The sequence below is a fragment of the Arachis hypogaea genome, chromosome 13 (genome assembly GCF_003086295.3).
Source record: "Arachis hypogaea cultivar Tifrunner chromosome 13, arahy.Tifrunner.gnm2.J5K5, whole genome shotgun sequence".
Taxonomy (NCBI): Eukaryota; Viridiplantae; Streptophyta; class Magnoliopsida; order Fabales; family Fabaceae; genus Arachis; species Arachis hypogaea.
The window spans coordinates 23,718,995-23,738,794 of record NC_092048.1 but is presented as its reverse complement, the minus strand read 5'-3'; the positions used below and the strand labels follow the sequence as shown (position 1 = coordinate 23,738,794).

Below are 19,800 nucleotides of genomic sequence, written 5' to 3'. Positions count from 1 at the left end.
CGCTACTGCGGGCCGAAAGAAAACAGAGTTTTGTCACGTAGTTGAGTCGTGATCGAGGTAGGGATTGTTCTAAAAATTTATTTTATATTATAGAATTGTTATAAATAGATATTAATGTGAAAAACATATTTCTGTGATTATGTTTATTTTATGGATGTGGTTGTTTACTGTATTGAATTAATAATTGCTTGAGTGGTGTGTGATTGTTGATAAGAAATTGATTTGAAAATTTATTTGGTTAAATATTATTTAAAGTGGATTTTTTTTTGGGGTTAATTTGATAATGAAAATGAATCGGCATTAGAAATGATTTGAGATATGATAATGATTTGATTTTGAAAGCAGGTTAATTTTGAATTGGTTTGATTTTGAATATGATTTGATATTAGAATTGGTTGAATTTTAGAAAATGATTTGAGATTTGGAAATAGTTTGGTTGGGACCCTTGAAGGATGGCAAAAGCCCGAATTTTAGAGGGAATGCTACCGAAATTTCTATAAAAATTGAAAGTTTCATTTGAAGTGGTTTTTTAGAAAGATTTAGATTTTTAAGGATTTTATAATTTAATTTTTGGAGTTATTAAGAAAAAGGTTACGTTTTGAGTTGGATTTATTTAGAGAAGAGTGAATTATATTTTGAATTTGAATTATTGAGGAAATTAACGAGAAGTATGCTGAGAATGAATGTGAGAATGAGGAATGATGATAATTAATTTTGAATGAAGGATTGATTTTAAAGTATGATTTTTTTTAATTGTTGAATGATATTGAGAATGAACGTAATTGAGATACCTGGGTAGTAGTAAAGATTGTGGTTCGTTCTACTTGCTCCAGGTCAGTGATTGAGATACATGGGCAGTAGCAAGGATTGTGGTTCATCCCCCTTGCTCCAGGTCGGTGATTGTGATATTTGTGTAGTAGCAGCAGTAGTGGATTATTCCACTTGCTCCAGGTTGAGTATTTAAACACCCGTCTGGGTAGTAGCAGCAGTAGTGGTACTTGCTCTGGGTTAAGCGGGTAGTAGTAAGGGGGTTGTGGCTCAGACCCACTTGCTCCGCAATGGGTGTTTCTATCCAAGGTTAACTACCAGGACATGTCGGGTTTAGTTATATAACCGACAGATGATATCATCAGCCATAAGACAAGCATGCATCATGTGCATCTGTATGCCTTGTTTGAGTTTGAATTTGATTTGGTTTGCCTAATTGCTTAACTGTTATTAACTGCTATCTATACGTGTACTTTCTTTGTCTGTTTTATCTGTGTTTACTCTGGTGTGGTACTTTTGAGATTGAGTTTTGGTGCTGAATTGATGATAAGTGCTGATTGATTGCGTGATTGGGCATGAGGTCGTGATTGGTTTCTGATTGAGGTTTAGTCAAGTATGAAAAATCAAGCTGGTTCAGCATAGACTTAATGAACCTATGCTTGGAACAGGTTGGTCATTCATACAGTTTAGGAAACTTTTAAGATTTTTTTATACGAAAAGAAAGGTTTTGGATTTGAATAGTTAACTGATTTCTTTTAAAAAGGTTTTGAATTATTGGATGGTTAAACCGTGAGTTTTCAAAAGATTCATAAGACAACGATAATCACTGAGCTTGAAAACAGTTTTCTTATTAAATATCTTCTTACGACAATTCTAAAACTCCGTGGTGAGACCGTGTGGTTAGGTTCTCACCCCTTATAGCTTTACCTTTTCAGGTATCGGATGAAGGAGCATTATGAAGAGTTTTATTGCATTTTGGTTTATACGATGTTGTTGTTTTAGTTAGATAATTATTCTTCCCTCACCTTTGTTATTATAATATTGTAAGAGGGATAGGAGTTGTATGTTTTATATGTACATTATTTTTATAAGCTACTTATATAAGAAGTTTTGTATATATGAATATGCTTGTTTGTTTTCAAGATAAAGTATTTTTCCATTTTTTCAAAAAAAAAAAATAGCGATATGGTTTCAAGTCAAAGGCTGCTATTTTATTATTAAGTATATGAAATCGTCGTAATACTTCTTGCTATCAGAGTGGCGTAGGTGAAAGCGTGACATTCTGATAGTGAGGGTGTTACAACTGTCAATGCCAACAACTTTGAATTGAAGCCCCAGCTTGTCATACTACTGCAACAAAATTGTTAATTCAGTAGGAGCTCGTAGGAAGATCCGAATTTGTTTATCTCTAACTTCTTGCAAATTTATGACATTGTTAAGACAAATGACGTCCCAGCTGAGGTTTATCGATTGTTGCTCTTTCTTTTTGCTGTAAGAGATCGGGCGCAGCAATGGCTGGATAATCAGCGCAAGGAGAGTATAGCCACATGGGAGGACTTGGTCACTAAGTTCCTAAATAATTTTTTTTTTGCCTCTGAGGTTGACTAAGCTCAAAATCGATATTCAGACTTTCAGATAGCATGAAGGATAGTCCCTTTATGAGACTTGGGAGAGGTACAAAGAGATGCTCAGAAAGTGCCCTCCGAACATGTTTGCTGACTAAGTCTATCTTCAGATATTTTATGACAGGATCACCCCCACCTCACGGGTTTCATTAGATAATTCGGCTGGAGGATCCTTGCATATGAAGAAGACCACTGATAAAGCATTGGAATTGATTGAAATGGTGGCCAACAATTAGTACCTCTAATCCTTTGAAAGATCAATGAAAAAATGAGTTATGAAATTAGATGTCTTGGACACGTTGTTGGCTCAGAATAAAATCATGTCACAATAAATTAATGCAATTACTCAACAATTAGGAGGCATGCAAGTTTCAGTGAGCACCCAAAGGAATTCCTATGACATGAGTAGTGGACTACATCAAAGTGAAGGTTTGGAGTATGGACATTCTTCTTTGGAGCAAGTATATTATATAGATAACCCTCCAAAACCACCTCACAATGATCCCTTCTCCTAAACCTATAATCTTGGATGAAAAAAAATCCAAATTTTAGGTGAAAAAATCAAGGTCAGAAGTCCCATAATTTTAATAACAACCATCCACAAAACCACTTCCAACCTCAACATAATTCCTTCAACTTCATCATCAACAACAACCACCCCTCACTTAACCATCTCAAAACTTTCAAAGACGTTCTTCTCTTGAATTGACCATGGAAAAACTCTCCCAGAGTACACTCATATTCATGCAAGAAATTAGGTAGCGTTTGTTTTCGGGGGCAGGACACGGAGACATGGACAACACTTGTTTAAAAAGTGTTTGGAAGCAGAGACATGAACAGTGGACATGTTGTCTCCGAGACAGTTTTTTATACTTTTGTGTCCACTCTTTCACGAAGGACAATGATGGACACGGGATTTGGAAGAGTGGACAAGGACAATTTTATAAATTTTGTTTTCCTTTTTTTCCACTACTACCCCTTCTTATTTTTCCTATTGCGTTGTTCAGAGATACTTTTTTCTTCCTGTTCTTCCTCTATCTCTTTCTTTTCCAGGTACTCTCTCCTTTCTGTAGAATTTTTTATTGGGGGTAGATAATTCTTTTTTTTTTTTTATCGTTTTACTTCAATACCATTTTAATCTTATATTATATTATTTGATTTGTAATAAAAATAATAACAAAAATAATTAATCTTAAAACTTTTGAAAGATAAATATTAGCAAAAGTAAAATTGATCTTTTAAAATGCTAAAAAATAATTTATAAATTGTAATTGATTTTATATAATTTAAAGAAAAATCAGTTTTTTATAAAGAAAAATCAGTTTTTAGATAAAAAAATTAGTTTTTTTTAAATAAAAATAAATTTTTATATGCATAAACTAATTATTTTTTCATGTAAAAATGGATTTTTTTTAAAATTAATTTTTTATTTAAAATTAATTTGGCTTATTAACTTAAACAAATTTTTTTATTAATCAAATTCAAATTTATTTTTTTGTTAATCTTAACCATATGTATTCCTACATATTAATAATAAATTTTAAAATAAAATAATTATATTTATAAATTTTATTTTAATATAAATACTAATATATTTTTTTATTAAAATTTTTTGCCTCTTCAAATATTTTTTTCAAGTTCCGTACTTCTACGTACTCTCATTTTTTATTAAATTAATTTGTATTGATGTAGAAAATTTGGAATCATATGGCTATTTTAGTCATTTCATATAATATTTTCGTCTTGTCCATGTGTATCCAAACATAATACTAGACATTACGTTAGTGTCTTGTCCATCGTATCCAAACACAATACATAAAAGATAATTTTTAGTGTCTCCGTCCTATTGTCTCCATTTCAGTGTCATGTTCTGTCCTATCTCTAAAAACAAACGCAGCCTTAGAGACTTTATTGAAGAAAGAAGGTCCAACTTCTAAAATAAAGGTGCTTCAATTAGAAAGTTGGAAGAACAAATAGACCAAATTATTCAATAAGTAGCAAAATTCACAAATGGTCTTTCCAATAGATTATTTTATAAAGTGATCCTATTAAATTTTAAAAAATTTAAAAAATAAGAATAAAAGATAGATAAATATTATTAAAAAATATTTTTATAAATTACATATATTCCAAGTACAATACCAAAAATTTTATTATAGCTGTATTTTAAGTATAGTGCACCTGACTTATGTACAAATATTTAAATTGCATGTATTCCGGGCACAGAGTATTCGAATTGTGTTTTTTCTGATTTTGATGGCTCTATATAAAAAATGTATAAGGTTTATGCAAATATATAAATACGCTATAGATTATATATTTCAATAAATATTATATTTAAATAATTTAAATAAAAAATTTATATTTTTGATGCAGGATTTAGCCGTTTTTTAATTTACAGGTGATAGTAACGTCAGCATAATAACAATAATTTGTTACCATTAATTAAATTTTTTTTAGTTACCATTAATTAATTTTTTTTAAATTTTAAAAATTCTCATCGTTTCAAAGATTTAAAATTTAAGATGTAAAATTTAATTATAAATTTATAATTTAGAATTTATAATTAAAATAAATAAAATAATTTTAAAAAATTAACTGATATTAATTAAAAATAATTGTGTTAAATTTTTTTTTTTGGTCTGAAATGCTTAAGATTTTGAAATGATCATATAGTTTTTGTCATATTAGAAGAGATTTCAGTCACAAAAAAAAATATTAGAAGAGATTTGAACCCAAAATTTAAGAGCGACAAACAGTCCGAAATTCGCGAACTTACGCGAGGCGGGGCGAGCATGCTCGACAGACCCGCCATTTTTATTTTTTATTTTTTATTTTAAGCCTGAAAAAAAATTTCAGACGCATAGGCGCATAGCATAACTGGACCCGACTTAACCCTAAACCTTACCCATAACACAGAAGCTCACCAGCCTCCATCCACACTTACCAACTCAGTCTCACCCACCGACCCACATCCCCGACTCAACCAGCTCCCTCTCTCCCTCCCCTGCATCCATCGGCGGCGCCCGCGCCTCTCCTCTCCGTCGCAGGTTCGCTCGCCGCCGTCGAGCTGCTGCTCCTCCTGTGTCAGATCCACTGTGTTCTGTATTTCTTTCGATAGTTCAGGTAATATTTTGCAATGGATTCTATGATTTTAATTCCTGTACAATAAATCATAAATTAAGCACCATTAGGTTTCTGAATATTCATTAGGTAATATTTTGCAAGACAATGAATATCATTTTGTTTGTTTTTTTCTCCCCTTATTTTTTGGTGTGCAAATGGGATTTTCATTCTCTGAATTGATTGTGGTGGTTCATGGATTCCGACCTATTTCTTGTTTTGTGAAAAGGGGTTGTTTGCTTTTGGGTCGGTTAGGTGTTTGTGTGGTGTTTTGCTCTGTTTTATCTTTGTCTGAAGGTGAATCTTGGGTGCTGCTATTCTTTGATTGCTTCTATGTACACTTTTTCTTTTCATATTATTTGGTTTAATACTTTAATTGACTCTTTGGGTTGTTTTGTTGTTTCTAAAGTTTTAGTTTTTATTGGAATTTACATGCCAATCATAGTAATCTGTAACTGGGATGAGGATTGAAGCTGTTGGTTAAGGAATTTGTATCTCTTGCAACTCTGTGATGATGTGTATACATATGCATGAATAGCTTCTATGGAAGTCCTCTGAATGGTTTAAGTGCCCACAGCTGTAAAATTGATGTCTGTTATTGTGATTCTTTGTTTTTAGTTTTTTAATTTTTCCTTTTTTTTTTAAAAAATCCCTGGAGATCCGGATATCCGGTGGATATTGGTTCCGTTCCCTGGTACAGGGAGTGTTTCTAGGGACGAGGGGTGGGGCATGTCCCCGTCCCCATGGGGACCCCTTTTGACTTTTTCATTCATCCCTAGGACCCTAACTAACCCAGTGACCTCCCTGACCTAAACAAGTAAACCTGAAAGTCTGAAACTATAGTAGCCTCTCTCTCTCTCTCTCTCTCTCTCTGTCTCTCTCTGCACCTCCATTCCCTTCCCGCCGCATCAGGTGCTTCTCTTCTCATCTCTTTTACTGTTATCTTTCATTATTTTGCTGTTACTGTCATTTGTTTTCTTTTTTTTTAACTTCAAAGCACTAAGGTTTAGGTGCCAATTTCCCTCTTCCATTTTCTTATCATCTATAGGTTCAATTTCGTAACAAGCTTTCCCATTATTAGTGATGAAATTTTGAGTTTCACATAGGTTTCAGTAACTAGGCTTTCCCACCTTAAACCCTAATGGAAACTAATTTCAGTTCCGTGACCCAGGGGAAGAAGATGAGGAAGAAGAAGCAACAATCTGTTGCGGAGGCTGATGCAGTTCAAGATTTAGACTCTGTGATTCATGACCATACTCTTTTCTTTGACAAGTTGATTGAACTCATCCCTGCCAAGTTTTACCTTCCAACCGACGATAAGGATAAGCCGTGGTTTCAGGGTCTCAGCAAGGCTAAGAAAGCTGAGGCGAAGAGGGAAACTAAGGAGAATATTAAGAAGTCCCGAAGGGAACGGTTGGATCCTGAAAATCCCCCTGCCACTACTCTTGACTTGTTGAAGCAGAACTTGGGTAAGGAGAAAGCCAATGAGAGTAGCGATGAGGAGGACGGTGAGGCTAAGCCCATTGCCCTTGAAGGGGACAATCGGTCTGTGACTTATGAAGAGCTTCGGCAAAGGCTTCATCGTAAGCTTGAGGAGTTTCGTTCAAGTCGCGAGAATTCGGGAAGGGCAAAGAAGAGGGAGGATAGAAATGCGAAGAGAGGGTTTGAGGACAGGAAACGCAAGAGGGGTAGTGAAAATGAAGAAAATAAAGTTGCAAAGAAAGAGTCTACAGAGAAAGTGAAGAAGGATGCTGCCGAGACCTCGAAAGAGCTTATGTTTGGTCATATCAAACTTACAGATGGTGAGATGCAAGGTAAGAAGAGGAAACTTTCGAGGCATAAGGAACTTGAAAGGGCAAAGAAGTTGGAGGAAGCGAAGAATGATCCTGAGAAAGGTGAGGCTGTTGCAAAGAAGCAATCGTGGAAAGCAGCATTGGATAGAGCATCGGGGATTAAGGTTCATGATGATCCCAAGCTGTTAGAAAAAAGCATTCGTAAAGAGAAGAAGAAGCAACAGAAGAATGCAGAGAAATGGAAAGAGAGAATTCAAACAAGGGACCAGTTGAAGGCAGAGAAGCAGCAAAAGAGATCAGATAATATTTCTGAGAGGATTCATCAGAAGAAGATGCGTAAAATTGCAAAGAGAGAGAAAAAGCTTTTGCGGCCTGGCTTTGAAGGTCGCAAGGAAGGTTTTATCACTGAAGGTTCCAGTTAACTTAATTCAATGTTGGTTGGTTCTTTCCTTCATAGAATCGTAGTATTTTGAGTGTTAGAATATGACAAATAGAACACATCAATTTCTATGTCTGGTTTAGTATATCTCTTAAAATTGAACAATTTTTCTTTCTATGACGGGTATTCATACGACATTTTGGCAATTCAGCAGTCCATATGATCAGTTTCTGGTTATAGTGGATTACCGGCATTTTATTGAATTTCAACTATCACAGGCTGTTTGATTACATTATATCATCATAGACTGACATACATTGGTTGTTGTGTTTCTTTCCTGAGTTGCTTGCAAACTTGCCTGCAGTATCGAACTGTTGCTTCTTCACTAAATCTTCGGGTATGTTACAGTCCATGTCTTGATCGAAGTACAGTTGCAGAATTTCAGCCTGTGTCTAACATGAATCCTACAATTAAGTTAGTTAGATTCCAATTGTGTTTATTCTGAAATATAGTAAACTTTGATGCTATGCTATGTTAGTATATTGCATTTTATTATCCCTTTTCAGTGATCATCTACAATAAATTTTCCTGTATTTTATTGCATTTAGATTGTAGTATACCTATTTACTATCATAATTGGTTTCACAACAATTATATTGGTGGTTTGTAGAGTGTGGACCATTTACAGGCATGGATGTTTTTTTGGAGAATGTATAATCAACTGAATCTGTTCCAAATGTTTGGAAAGATCAATTTATAGTTTTGTGGTATTTCAGTGAATCTCTTGTCTGCTGCTAATGAATGTCACCAATGAAATGACAGTCAAAGCACTTTGCCTCCATATATAACCATCATTCTAGCAAACTTTGATATAGGTTGATGTTAGAGAATGGCGAATTCTTGGAGGGTAAACATCACCAATTGATTTCTATCTCTGGTTTGGTATAATTCTAATAGAGTAAGTTCGTTCTTTCTGTTGTCAATCATGTGATGTATTTTGCCAATTCAGCGATCCATAAGATCGGTTTAGATGCTTGGATACGGAGATATATCGGGTCATAATTCATAACTATCACGAGCTCTTTGCTTGATTCATGTCGTCATAGACTAATGCACTGTTCATTGAATCATTTTTGTGTGTAATATGCTGAGAATGTTTATCTTGCTGTTATTATTTTCTTGGGGCACTTAAACCTGCAATGTTTTCTTTTGTATCATCTTTGCATTACTTCATTCATAATGGTTACTTCATTGTTGAACTGTTACTTCATTCACTAAAATCTTGTAGTATGTTACATACTGAGTTTGTGATCTTGTATGAATACGTTTGGTCATACTTGTTGTGTGTTTGAATCACAGAAAATATTGATTCTATCCTGTGCTGTACTGTACTGTATTTTAGTTATGTACCATGGTAAAACATGGTAATTAGTTTTGCACTGATTATATTTAACCTGAACATAGACTCTCTAGATTGTAGACTGTTAGTTAACCATAGTTGTCTCAGATTTCATGTCAAATTGTTTTCTCCCTTTCCATATAGCTAGAAAGTGTTGCCTCAATCAAAGATCAGGTGTGGCAATTCAAGAAGTCCAGAGGTAGCTTTTAGTTCCTATAAGCCTTTGGAATCCCTCATGTTGCCATGCTCGCTATGGCTGGGTTTTGCACCTTGGATTTGGGATCTGAAAGGAGAGAGAGAGGGAGAGAGCCTAACTCACAAAACACATCTTTAGTCTAAAAAGAGTGAGCCTATCATCATTTCAATATTTAGCATTCTCCAAAGCATAAATAACGTCCAAGCCTCTCTATTCCTAAACAACGTTCAGTCTAGAATTAACTACCTCTACTAACACTCCCTCAAACTTAGGTGGGGACTCGGTCTCAAACACCCTAAGTTTGCTTCTAAACTTATGAAACAAAGCTGAAGACAAGGATTTATCTCTCGTTCGGTATCTTCTATTATTTGTGCCAATGGTACGAATTTTTGGATACTATTTTGGGAAATAAAAGAAAAGAAAAAATAAGGTAGCTGAGAACGCGCGGCATGTATGTTGTATGTATACTCGTTGAAGCCATAAATTGCGTGTCTTTTCTTAATCATGTAATTTATACATATATCACGATGCAAGTTGTAATAATACTTTCGTTTATGAAACTTTCAATATCATGATGTTAATTATTGGTTGCTATTGCACGGAAGACATAATCATCAATCAGACAGTGATTGACTGAAAATTATTAGATAAATTAATTTGTTAAAGTTTGAATAGTTATGTTTCACTTGATTTTTGGTAATTTTGATAGGATGTTGAATTAAGTTTGTATCAAGATTTCAGTTTGGGAAGCAAATACGACTCTTTCAAAAAAGAGTGAACTCGATTCGAAAATTACTTAGTGTAGGTATCGAAATTGTGTATGTCAAAATATTTGTGATAAATTACAAAATAAGAAAATAAATAAAGCAAAGTAAAACAAAATAATGGGAAGGAAAAGAATCAAAATAAACAAAAACGGTAATTGAAATAATAAATAAATTAAAGTTTAAAATAAATGAACAAAATAAATTAAAATATCTGAAAAAAAATGAAAAGTAATAAAATAAAATAAAAGAAAAAATTAAAATAATAAAAATAAAATGAATAAAAAAATTGACTTTAGACAAACACTCACATGCACTTATACTTTATAGATTTTTTTGGCGTCAGCATAGACTTTGGATTGGGTAGAGTTTTGTGATGTAGTGTTTAAATTGAACTCCTTTTTTACTTTTGTATTTCTTTTATTTATAAACCACGAGAACAAATTTACAGTGTTTTTTTATCTTTCCATGATCTAATTTTTTTTTATTTCTCAGGCCACGACACTATTTTGACCATGAAAAATCTTAACTCCCAAGTTTGACATTCCACGTCTTTTTTACCTTGATCTTCAAGCCCGACGTCCCATCAAGTGCTTCTGGATAAAGTCTTCGTATAATTATCTCATTTCGATTTTTAGAAGTTATCGACTCAACTCTTTCTATGGTAAGTCAAACCCTTTTGCTAACGCTCTTATAGAACAATTCATGTGTTGTGATACTTTGACCTACATTTCCATAGAACAACACACTTGCTATGACATTTTGACTTACATATTATCGACTTACCTTTAAGTCATAACGATCATGGTTGAGCTATCTGTAATGTCAAATTTTTGTGCTAACAAATTACAAAAAGAATTACTTTTAATTTATTGTCAAATACAGAATATATATCTATATATAATTGTTTTGTGATAAAAAATAATCATCTGTCATATCTATTGCGTAAATAATCATAGGAAAAAAATGTAATTAAACGATAATATAAAAAGTTATTAACACAATAAAATTAAACTATTAAAAGTATATATTTTAGTAATCTATCAACTATACAAGTTATAGATTAACTAGATCCCATAGACCATAATCCTTTTCTTGTGCATGTAAATATTTTTTTGTTTAAAAAATATTATTTACATATATTAAGCACTAGATATTATGTGGATCACACATTTTCAGTCATTATTAAATAAAAAATAAAAATATATTTTTTCTCTTTAAAATTCATTAAAAATATTTTTAAGTTTTATTTAGTTTTAATTTTGTTCCAGAAATTTTTAATTTGCATTAAATATATTATTAACGGTTAAACTTTTAAAAAATTTAGGATCAATTCAGTAACAATTTCATAAGAATAATTTTCAACACAAGTAAATCAGATGTGGTTATTATGCATTATTGTTGAATTGGTCCTAAATTTTTTAAAAATTTAGCTGTTAGGGATATATTTAACGTAAACCAAAAACTTTAGAGATAAAATTAAAGTAAAATAAAATTTAAAAATATTTTTAAAATTTGTGACAAATTTCAATAACAAAAAATATACTTTAATTCACTCTTAAATGAAATATAAAGGTAGGTCAGATTAAGTTTATAGTACTATGTCTAGTACAATAAAAAAGTCTCTTTTATAATGCCTAACATTACTTTAATTTAAAAATAAAGGCGTGAATCCAATCTTATTCCATCTTTATTTTTAGACAAATTAAGCAAAAAATTTGTAATCACCAAATAATCTCCTTAATAAAAAATGCAAATTATTTTTTATATTAGAGTGAAAATAGTATTTTTTAGGTTCATAAATTGTAAGAGTATTAATCTCAAATATGATACTATTTAATCGGTGAAATCCGTTGAAGATTAATTGATTTGCAGCGAACCACTGAAAACTGACCGGTTCGTAAAGAACCGCATCCAAAAAGGCAAAAACCAATGAATGAATTCGAACCTGGGTGTGCATAGTGAAATACCAGACTAATTTATTTGTTATCATTTAGCATGTTAATTAATTCATATAATGAACTTGTTTTATATAAATACAATTTAATTTTATTTTCGTACTATTTTTCTCAAATTAAAAAATATTTTTGTATACCGAAAGATTAATCTTATTTTTTAAATTATATATAATTCTTAAAATATATATTAACTTTTATTAAATATTTATAAATTAAAAAATATGACAAAAATACTCTTTATTAATTGCAAAATATGTTTTTTATGATCATATGATAATTTTTAATAAATATTTAAAGTCTATCATAAATACAAAAATAATTAATGAATTATCAAAATTAAAAATAATAGTTAATTTAATACAAAGATAAAATTTAAAAAAAAAATACTTACTATGAAAAGAATAAAGTAAACCTTTATATAATTATAATTGAATTAATCGATTCAATCAATAATCTAACATTTGAACCAATAATCTATTAATTTAATATTCTAACCGGATCGATTACCAATTTGCTTCTGGTAACTATATTAAAAAGTTTTATTATTCAAAAGTCAATATTATTTCAGAGTCCAAACGTAGGTGTGATTATTAATTAAGAGAAAGATAAAACGATTACTGATTAAAAGAAAAATAAAACAAAATTTTGGTGTACAACGTAGAATGAATTTAAAATACTAAAATAAAGCATTATTTGGTACAGGATGGCTATGTACTTATAATTAATTTATATATTTAGGTGTTTTCTGTTAATATATAGACTTAAAATTTAGTAGATCAGAGATATTGGCACATTGAAAATTTGAATTAATATATTACTGTTTGGAACAATAATATGACTATAATTCAATTTATCATCTACTAAATAGTTTATCGTTATTATCATATATATTATTTAAATAAAAAATAATACAATAAAGTTTTTTATTAGCATTAACAATTTATCACTATAATAAAAATCATAATATTTTGAAATATAGTTTTTTAATTTAATTTAGATTGTTGTTCTTGGTTGTAATATTATTAAGAAAGATATTAATTATACACACTCACACACACATATATATTAGAAATTAAAAATATAAATTTGATTTGAAAAATTAAAAGACTCTTTCATAATCAAGATTGTTTAATCATATTAAAAGTTAAAAAATTTGACTTTACTTTTTAAATGATTAGAATCCATGTCTTCTAGAACGTCCGTACCTTCCTAATAAAAGATTATTTACGGCGTCATACGTATACGTACGATGTACATGCATGTCATAAAGTGTAATTTCATCATAAATAATAATTAAAGAAGATTAGAAGATCAATAAAAATTATTATTTTTAATTAATAAAGTGTAGATCAAAATTATATTATTTGATTATAAAATTAAAAAATTAGACTAATAATTAAAAATGTTGGTTAAAAAAATAAATTTTGCTAATTTTTAATTTTTTCCGTAATAATCTTCTATCAAATGATATAAAAACGATATATATATATATATATATATAATTGATAACTGAATAGATGAGGACTCTATAAAAAATAACATAAGTGACTCAGCAGACTCAAAAGGATATTCGCTACCAACTCTGCATAAAACGATAAAAACAAGCCATATACGACATATACGGTTTCTAGTTATACAAGAAAATAAAAAATAAGAGCAAGAAAAAGAAAGGAAAAATATATAAACATTGAAGGAGGTCATCTACGGCTTCTGAATGGCGCAGGTGTTTGACTTTTGATTCTGCATGTGATCTGTTTGTTGATCGAAGTTCATGACAACAGATCTATGTGTTTTAGTAAAAAACAAGCTCCTATTTATTGTATTTTTCTTTCAACTTGATTAGAATAATACTTATACTCGCCGCCATATATGGTGCAATAATCATCATGAATTCATGACCCTGTTTTTAAAAGGAATTTTAGCCTATTGAACACACAGGATGTAATTAGGTTAAATGAAGAATCAAAGTATAGCAATGATTCGGCTAATATAAGGAATCAATTAAAAAGAAAAGAGAAATTTAAATTAGGTAAATAATAATTTTACTATAATTCCCTTTAAATATAATTGTTTTCATTATGTGTTTTCGTAGATTTATAGGATGATAAACTATTAAATTGGTATTTGAAAATTTATATCACTCACGAAAATAGTTCTAAAAAATAGAAACGACAAATAAATTCTTAAAAAATTTAAAAATGTGACCAAAATAATTAGATATTAAATATATATTCTAATAAAAGACTTTAAATATTATATTTTTTATTCAATTTTTTATAAACATTATTAAAAAAATATTTCTTAATTTTAAAATTTGATAATTTTATGTCAAGTGAAAATTTTTTATTATGAATGGCTATTTTTTTTAAATAAAAAATTATAGAGATCAAATTTTGTTTTGATTTTTGTGTGAACTTTTTAAATAATTATTCAAATATTACCTAAAAAATTTAAACCAAATAAATAAATTATTTATTTAATAAATATTTTTTTTTGCTATTTTTAAAATATAATATTTATTAATTTTTTTGTTATGATTTTAAATTATTTAAAAATTTAGTTATCGCTATTATTTTTAAGGGTTATTTTTGTTAACAGCATAAACTTTTGAGTACTATTTTAATAATTTATTCTTTATAAAAAAAGAGAAACATTATCAAAGTAAGAGTAATAATATTTATTGTCCCTTAAATTATACTAGGATATTTGAGATTAAAAGTAGAATTTAAGGGTATTACAATTAGTAAGAGAGATTCCATATGTGGTGGTTCCATTGAGGTATCACAACACCTATTTGGACAAATTTTCACTTGAAATCGTAGCGATGCGGCAATATTGGATTCAATCATATATGCAAGCGTTTTGTAAAACATCGCACCTTGACATAAATGAATCATACCTTGAGTGTGACAATTAGCTAACGAGATTGAAATATTCCTAAATTGTATGTTGAGGGAGAAGACAATGTGGAATTGTTTGATTAAAAATGAAATTTTAGTAGGACTCTCATATGTAATAATAAGAAGGATAATGTTAGGTAGACAAAAAAAAAGTCAGAACTTGCCGTATTTGATATTAATTAATTGTTGCAACAATTAATAAATGTTAAATAAGGTAAATTATGGCTGTTTTTGGTTAATTTTCTTTAGTTACCAAACATTTCTGTAATAAGAATATCATCCACATAACACAAAATCAAAAGCTTTTATGTAGAATACAATTTTATTAAAAGAGAGGGGTCAAATTTGGAGTTATTAAACCCAAATTGTTTAAAAAGTATTAACCTACTCTTTTACATTAGGCCATGATAATAATAAAGAAGTCTCACACTAACCCATAAATTCAACTCAATAGAATATATAAATTTCATCACAATTTTAATTTTTATTATTTTTATTTATTCTTATCTTATTTTTATTTGTTTTTGTCTTTTATAAATTTTATTTGTTCTTATCTTATCTTTATTGGTTCTTTTATATATATATATATATATAGTTTTATCTTTATAATTTTTTAATCAAGAAATAAAAAACACAACATTCTTCATCTTTGTTTTTTTTATTCTTTTAGAATTTTATTATGGTATCAGAGCTCTTTATGAGCTCTGCTGGTATCCATGACTAAAACTGTCAATTCTAATCGTCAAAGCTATGCCCGTATTGTGACCGCGACGGCCACATCATTGATGTGTGTTACGCCAAGCATGGCTACCTGCCGGGCCACCCCCACCGTCCAGGTAGGCCGAAATTCCATGACAAAGTTCATTCATCCATTAACGTTATGTTGTTGCTGTCCCCTTGCCTCCTAACACTTTTTTGTTGTACAAATCTGTCCTAGGTCAAGGAGAAATGGCACACCAACAACCTTATCAGGAGTCTCTTTGAGCCTCTCAACAGCCTATCACTCTTCTCTCATGGCACTTCAAAAAAAAGGTTCAAACCCATTCTCTAGATTGAAAAATAGAAACAACCGCTCTTCTAATAAAAAAATCAATCTTTCAAACCAACTTGGACTTTTGCCAAGTCCAAGTACTCATTGTTTTTTTCTTTGAGTAATTTTTATATTGTTAATAATGTTTTAAATCAAAATTTATTTTTGAATACTTGGATCATTAATTATGGTGTTACATATCACATTGAATCAAATTTGTCTTGGTTAATCTCTTATACACAAATTTCTCCTATTATTGTTCATTTACTAAATGGCTCTCAAATTACTGCATTTTATAAAGATATTGTTCAATTTTTACAATCCTTAATTCTTCATGCTGTTCTTTATTACCTTATTTTAATTTTAATATTATCTCCATCTCAAAAATCACTTCCATACTCAAATATACTCTCACCTTTTCATATTCTTTTTGCACTTTACAAGCCAACAATTTGAGAACGATTGGTTTGAGTAGAACGAAAGAGGGATTATATGTCCTTGAACGCAACTTCACTAATAATGCATCCACTATACATTTCATAAATTTCATCCAATCATCACCCATTACGCCTTTAAATATATGACATTTTCATTTAGGGCATCTTTCTTGACAAAGACTCAAACATTTGCATAAACATTTTCCTTTTATTTCTATGAATCATGATGAGACTCATGACATTTGTCATCTTTCTATGCAAAAGAAACTTTCATTTTCTCAAAGCTTTAATAAAGCTAATGCAAGTTTTGATTTATTACATTTTGATATTTGAGGTCCATTTTGACAAAATTCTATTCATAACCATAAATATTTTTTAACTATTATTGATTATTTTATTAAATCAAAAGGAGAAGGGCATGTAAAGAATTTTATTAATTTAGTTGAAACACAATTCAACGCTAAAGTCAAAACTGTCCATTCCGATAATGGACCAGAATTTATTTTACATGATTTTTATGCTTCAAAAGGCATTATTCATCAATGTAGTTGTGTTGAAATTCCTCAATAAAATAGAAGGATAGAACGCAAGCATCAACATATTTTGAATATAGCTCGTGCTCTTATGTTTCAATCTAATTTACCATAATCTATTTGGTCTTATGTCATTAATTATGCTATTTATTTGCTTAATAGAGTTTAATCATCTGCAGTTAATTTTAAAACACGATTTGAGGTTTTATTTAATCACCCATCAAATTATCATAAATTTAAAGTTTTAGATGCTTATGTTTTGTTTCTACCCTAATAACAAATATGTCAAAATTTGATCCAAGATTCAACAGGGTTGTGTTTATTGGTTTTCAACATGGTTTTAAACGATATATTGTTATGTTTTAGAAGATAAAATGATTGGGATTTTCAGAAATATGATTTTTTATGAAATGATCTTGTCTTTAGTCACAAAAATGTCCAATTTCATACACTCATCCCAACATTACCAAACAAACCTTCTCAAAAACAAGATTCAATTGGTCTTTCTATTGGGTTAGAACCTATTTCTATTGACCCACACCTCATTTTCATTAATTCACCCATTAACCCACCCATTCTTTCATCTTCACTTACACTATCAACGTCTCCCATTCTTCCTTTAGTCTCCACTGAAGCCTCACCAAACCAAAATACATCTCAATCCTCTACATCCAACACAATAGCATCATCTTCCTTCAGATCTTTTTCTCCATCAGGCACATCATCACTGTCTCCTTCACTAGAGGAGCTCCTTATTTCCCATCACAGCCACTGAGCTCGCCGACCACCAACCTACCTTTTTTATTATGTTTGTAATTTCTCTCTCACCTGCGCAAATTTCTCTTCCTCAATGTATCTTTATCCAATCTCTTCTGTTATGTATTTTTTTTTTCTATTTTTCCTACTTATAAAATCTATCTTCTGTCTCTACAATCCAAGGTTGAGCCAAAATCTTTTAAGGACGCCAACAACTATTCTATTTGGCGTAGTGCCTTGAAAGATGAACTGGATGCTCTTTAGTTGAACAAAATTTGGTGCCTTGTTGATTGTCCTGAAGGTGTCAAGCCGATTGACTGTAAGTGGGTTTACCGAATCAAACGTAAGCCAGATGGTTCCATTGATAGATATAAAGTGTGTCTTATGTCTAAGAGATTCACTCAGACTGAAGGTATTGATTTTTTGGAGATATTTTCTCCTGTTGTCAAGCCTATCACTATTAGATTAGTCCTGACTTTGGCATCTATGAAGCACTGGCCCATACACAAACTAGATGTCAATAATGCTTTCTTGCACGGTGACCTTTCGGAAGATGTTTATATGTCTCTACCCCTTGAAATTGTGCCAACTCACCCGAATCAATGTTGCAAATTGTTGAAATCTCTATACGGTTTATGTAACACCCTTACTATCAGAATGTCACGCTTTCGGTTGCACCACTTTGATAGCGAAGAATATTATGATGACTCTCATATATTAAATAATAAGATATGAGCCTTTAACTTGAAACCGTATCGCTATTTTCTTTGAAAAATCATAAATACTTTTTAATTTTAATCAAACATACATATATAACCAAAATCAATCACAATCGTCATATATATATATATATATATATATATATATATATATATATATATATCAGACTTCGTATATAAGTAACTTACAAATATTATAAACATACACATCATTACAACTCCTATCCCTCTTACAAGGATATAATAATAAAGGCGAGAGAAAACTACAATATATATATAATAATATACAACAATCAGATGCGCAAAAGGAACTCCTTAAACTCTTCATCCGTCCTAAAAAGAAAAATCTATAGGGGCTGAGAACATCGTCTTCGTAGGTTCTCAGTAGAGGATTTAAGAATTGTCATAAGAAGATATTTAAAAGAAAACTATTCTCAAACGTCGTGATCATCGCTCGTCTTTTGAACCTTTTTGGAAACCAGTGGTTAATTATCCAAAAATCCAAATTCATATTTTAAACTTATAAAAGCCAACCAAACGTAATATTGAAAGGGTCTCACTACAGACAAAGGACCATACTAACCAAATCACCACCAATTCATCTAATTACGGCCTCCGGCCTAAAAATAACTAAATCACAGCCTCCGACCCAACACAAAATCAAAATCATAGTCTCCGACCCAAAGCATAATCAAATCATAGCCTCCAACCCAAAGCATAATCAAATCACGATCAAAACTCAGTCTCAAAATAGAATCAATTACTGGCATCAAACGGTACAAAGTAAATACAATCAGAGAACAATTATAACCAGTACCACATCAGAAACAACCCTCAGCGTTACCACCACCAGTATAAGGGATCTCTCAGTTGTTCAAGCACAGATAAAATAATACAAGGAATACACAAACAAAGAGGACCTATGAAGCATGGACACTTTGTTGAGCTACCGTGTCCACGTGTCGGACACATTTTGGACACGACACTCATCGACACTCGTCCGACCGCGTGTCTGCCGTGTCCAACCATGTCTTAATAAAAAATAAAAAATTCTTCTCCAGACACACTTGGACACACCTAAATACCATCACGTGTCAACGTGTCCAGTCTTATTCTTAACATGTATTCTTGAAATGAGTATAAAAATAATATATATGATTATTTATTAAAATAAAAAATATTTTAAATATTTTTATATAGTTAAAAGAAGACATTAAAAATAGTTAAAAAATTATTTTATATTTTAAAACCAGTAAAATATCAAAAATTCATTGTAATTTATCTAAAAAAATTATATTTTATATATATGCAGTGTCCCCGTGTCTTATAAGATTTTAAAATTTGTGTGTCCGCGTGTCTCGTGTCATGTCGTGTCCTGTTCCGTGTCCATGTCAGTGTCCGTGCATCATAGGAGAGGATA

General features: G+C 30.5%; 1 protein-coding gene across 2 annotated transcripts; it reads left to right on the top strand.

Moving 5' to 3' along the window:
• Positions 1-5,113: 5,113 nt before the first annotated feature.
• Positions 5,114-7,983, top strand: LOC112737726 (uncharacterized). Of its 2 annotated transcripts, none has more exons than XM_025787785.3 (2): positions 5,114-5,519; positions 6,688-7,983. In XM_025787785.3, the coding sequence occupies exon 2, from the start codon at positions 6,697-6,699 to the stop codon at positions 7,729-7,731; it is 1,035 nt and encodes a 344-aa protein (XP_025643570.1). In that variant the 5' UTR covers positions 5,114-5,519; positions 6,688-6,696; the 3' UTR covers positions 7,732-7,983. The 2 variants fall into 2 exon arrangements, with proteins under 2 accessions (XP_025643570.1, XP_025643571.1); XM_025787786.3 differs by having other exon boundaries at positions 6,675-7,983.
• The last annotated feature ends 11,817 nt before the right edge of the window (positions 7,984-19,800 follow it).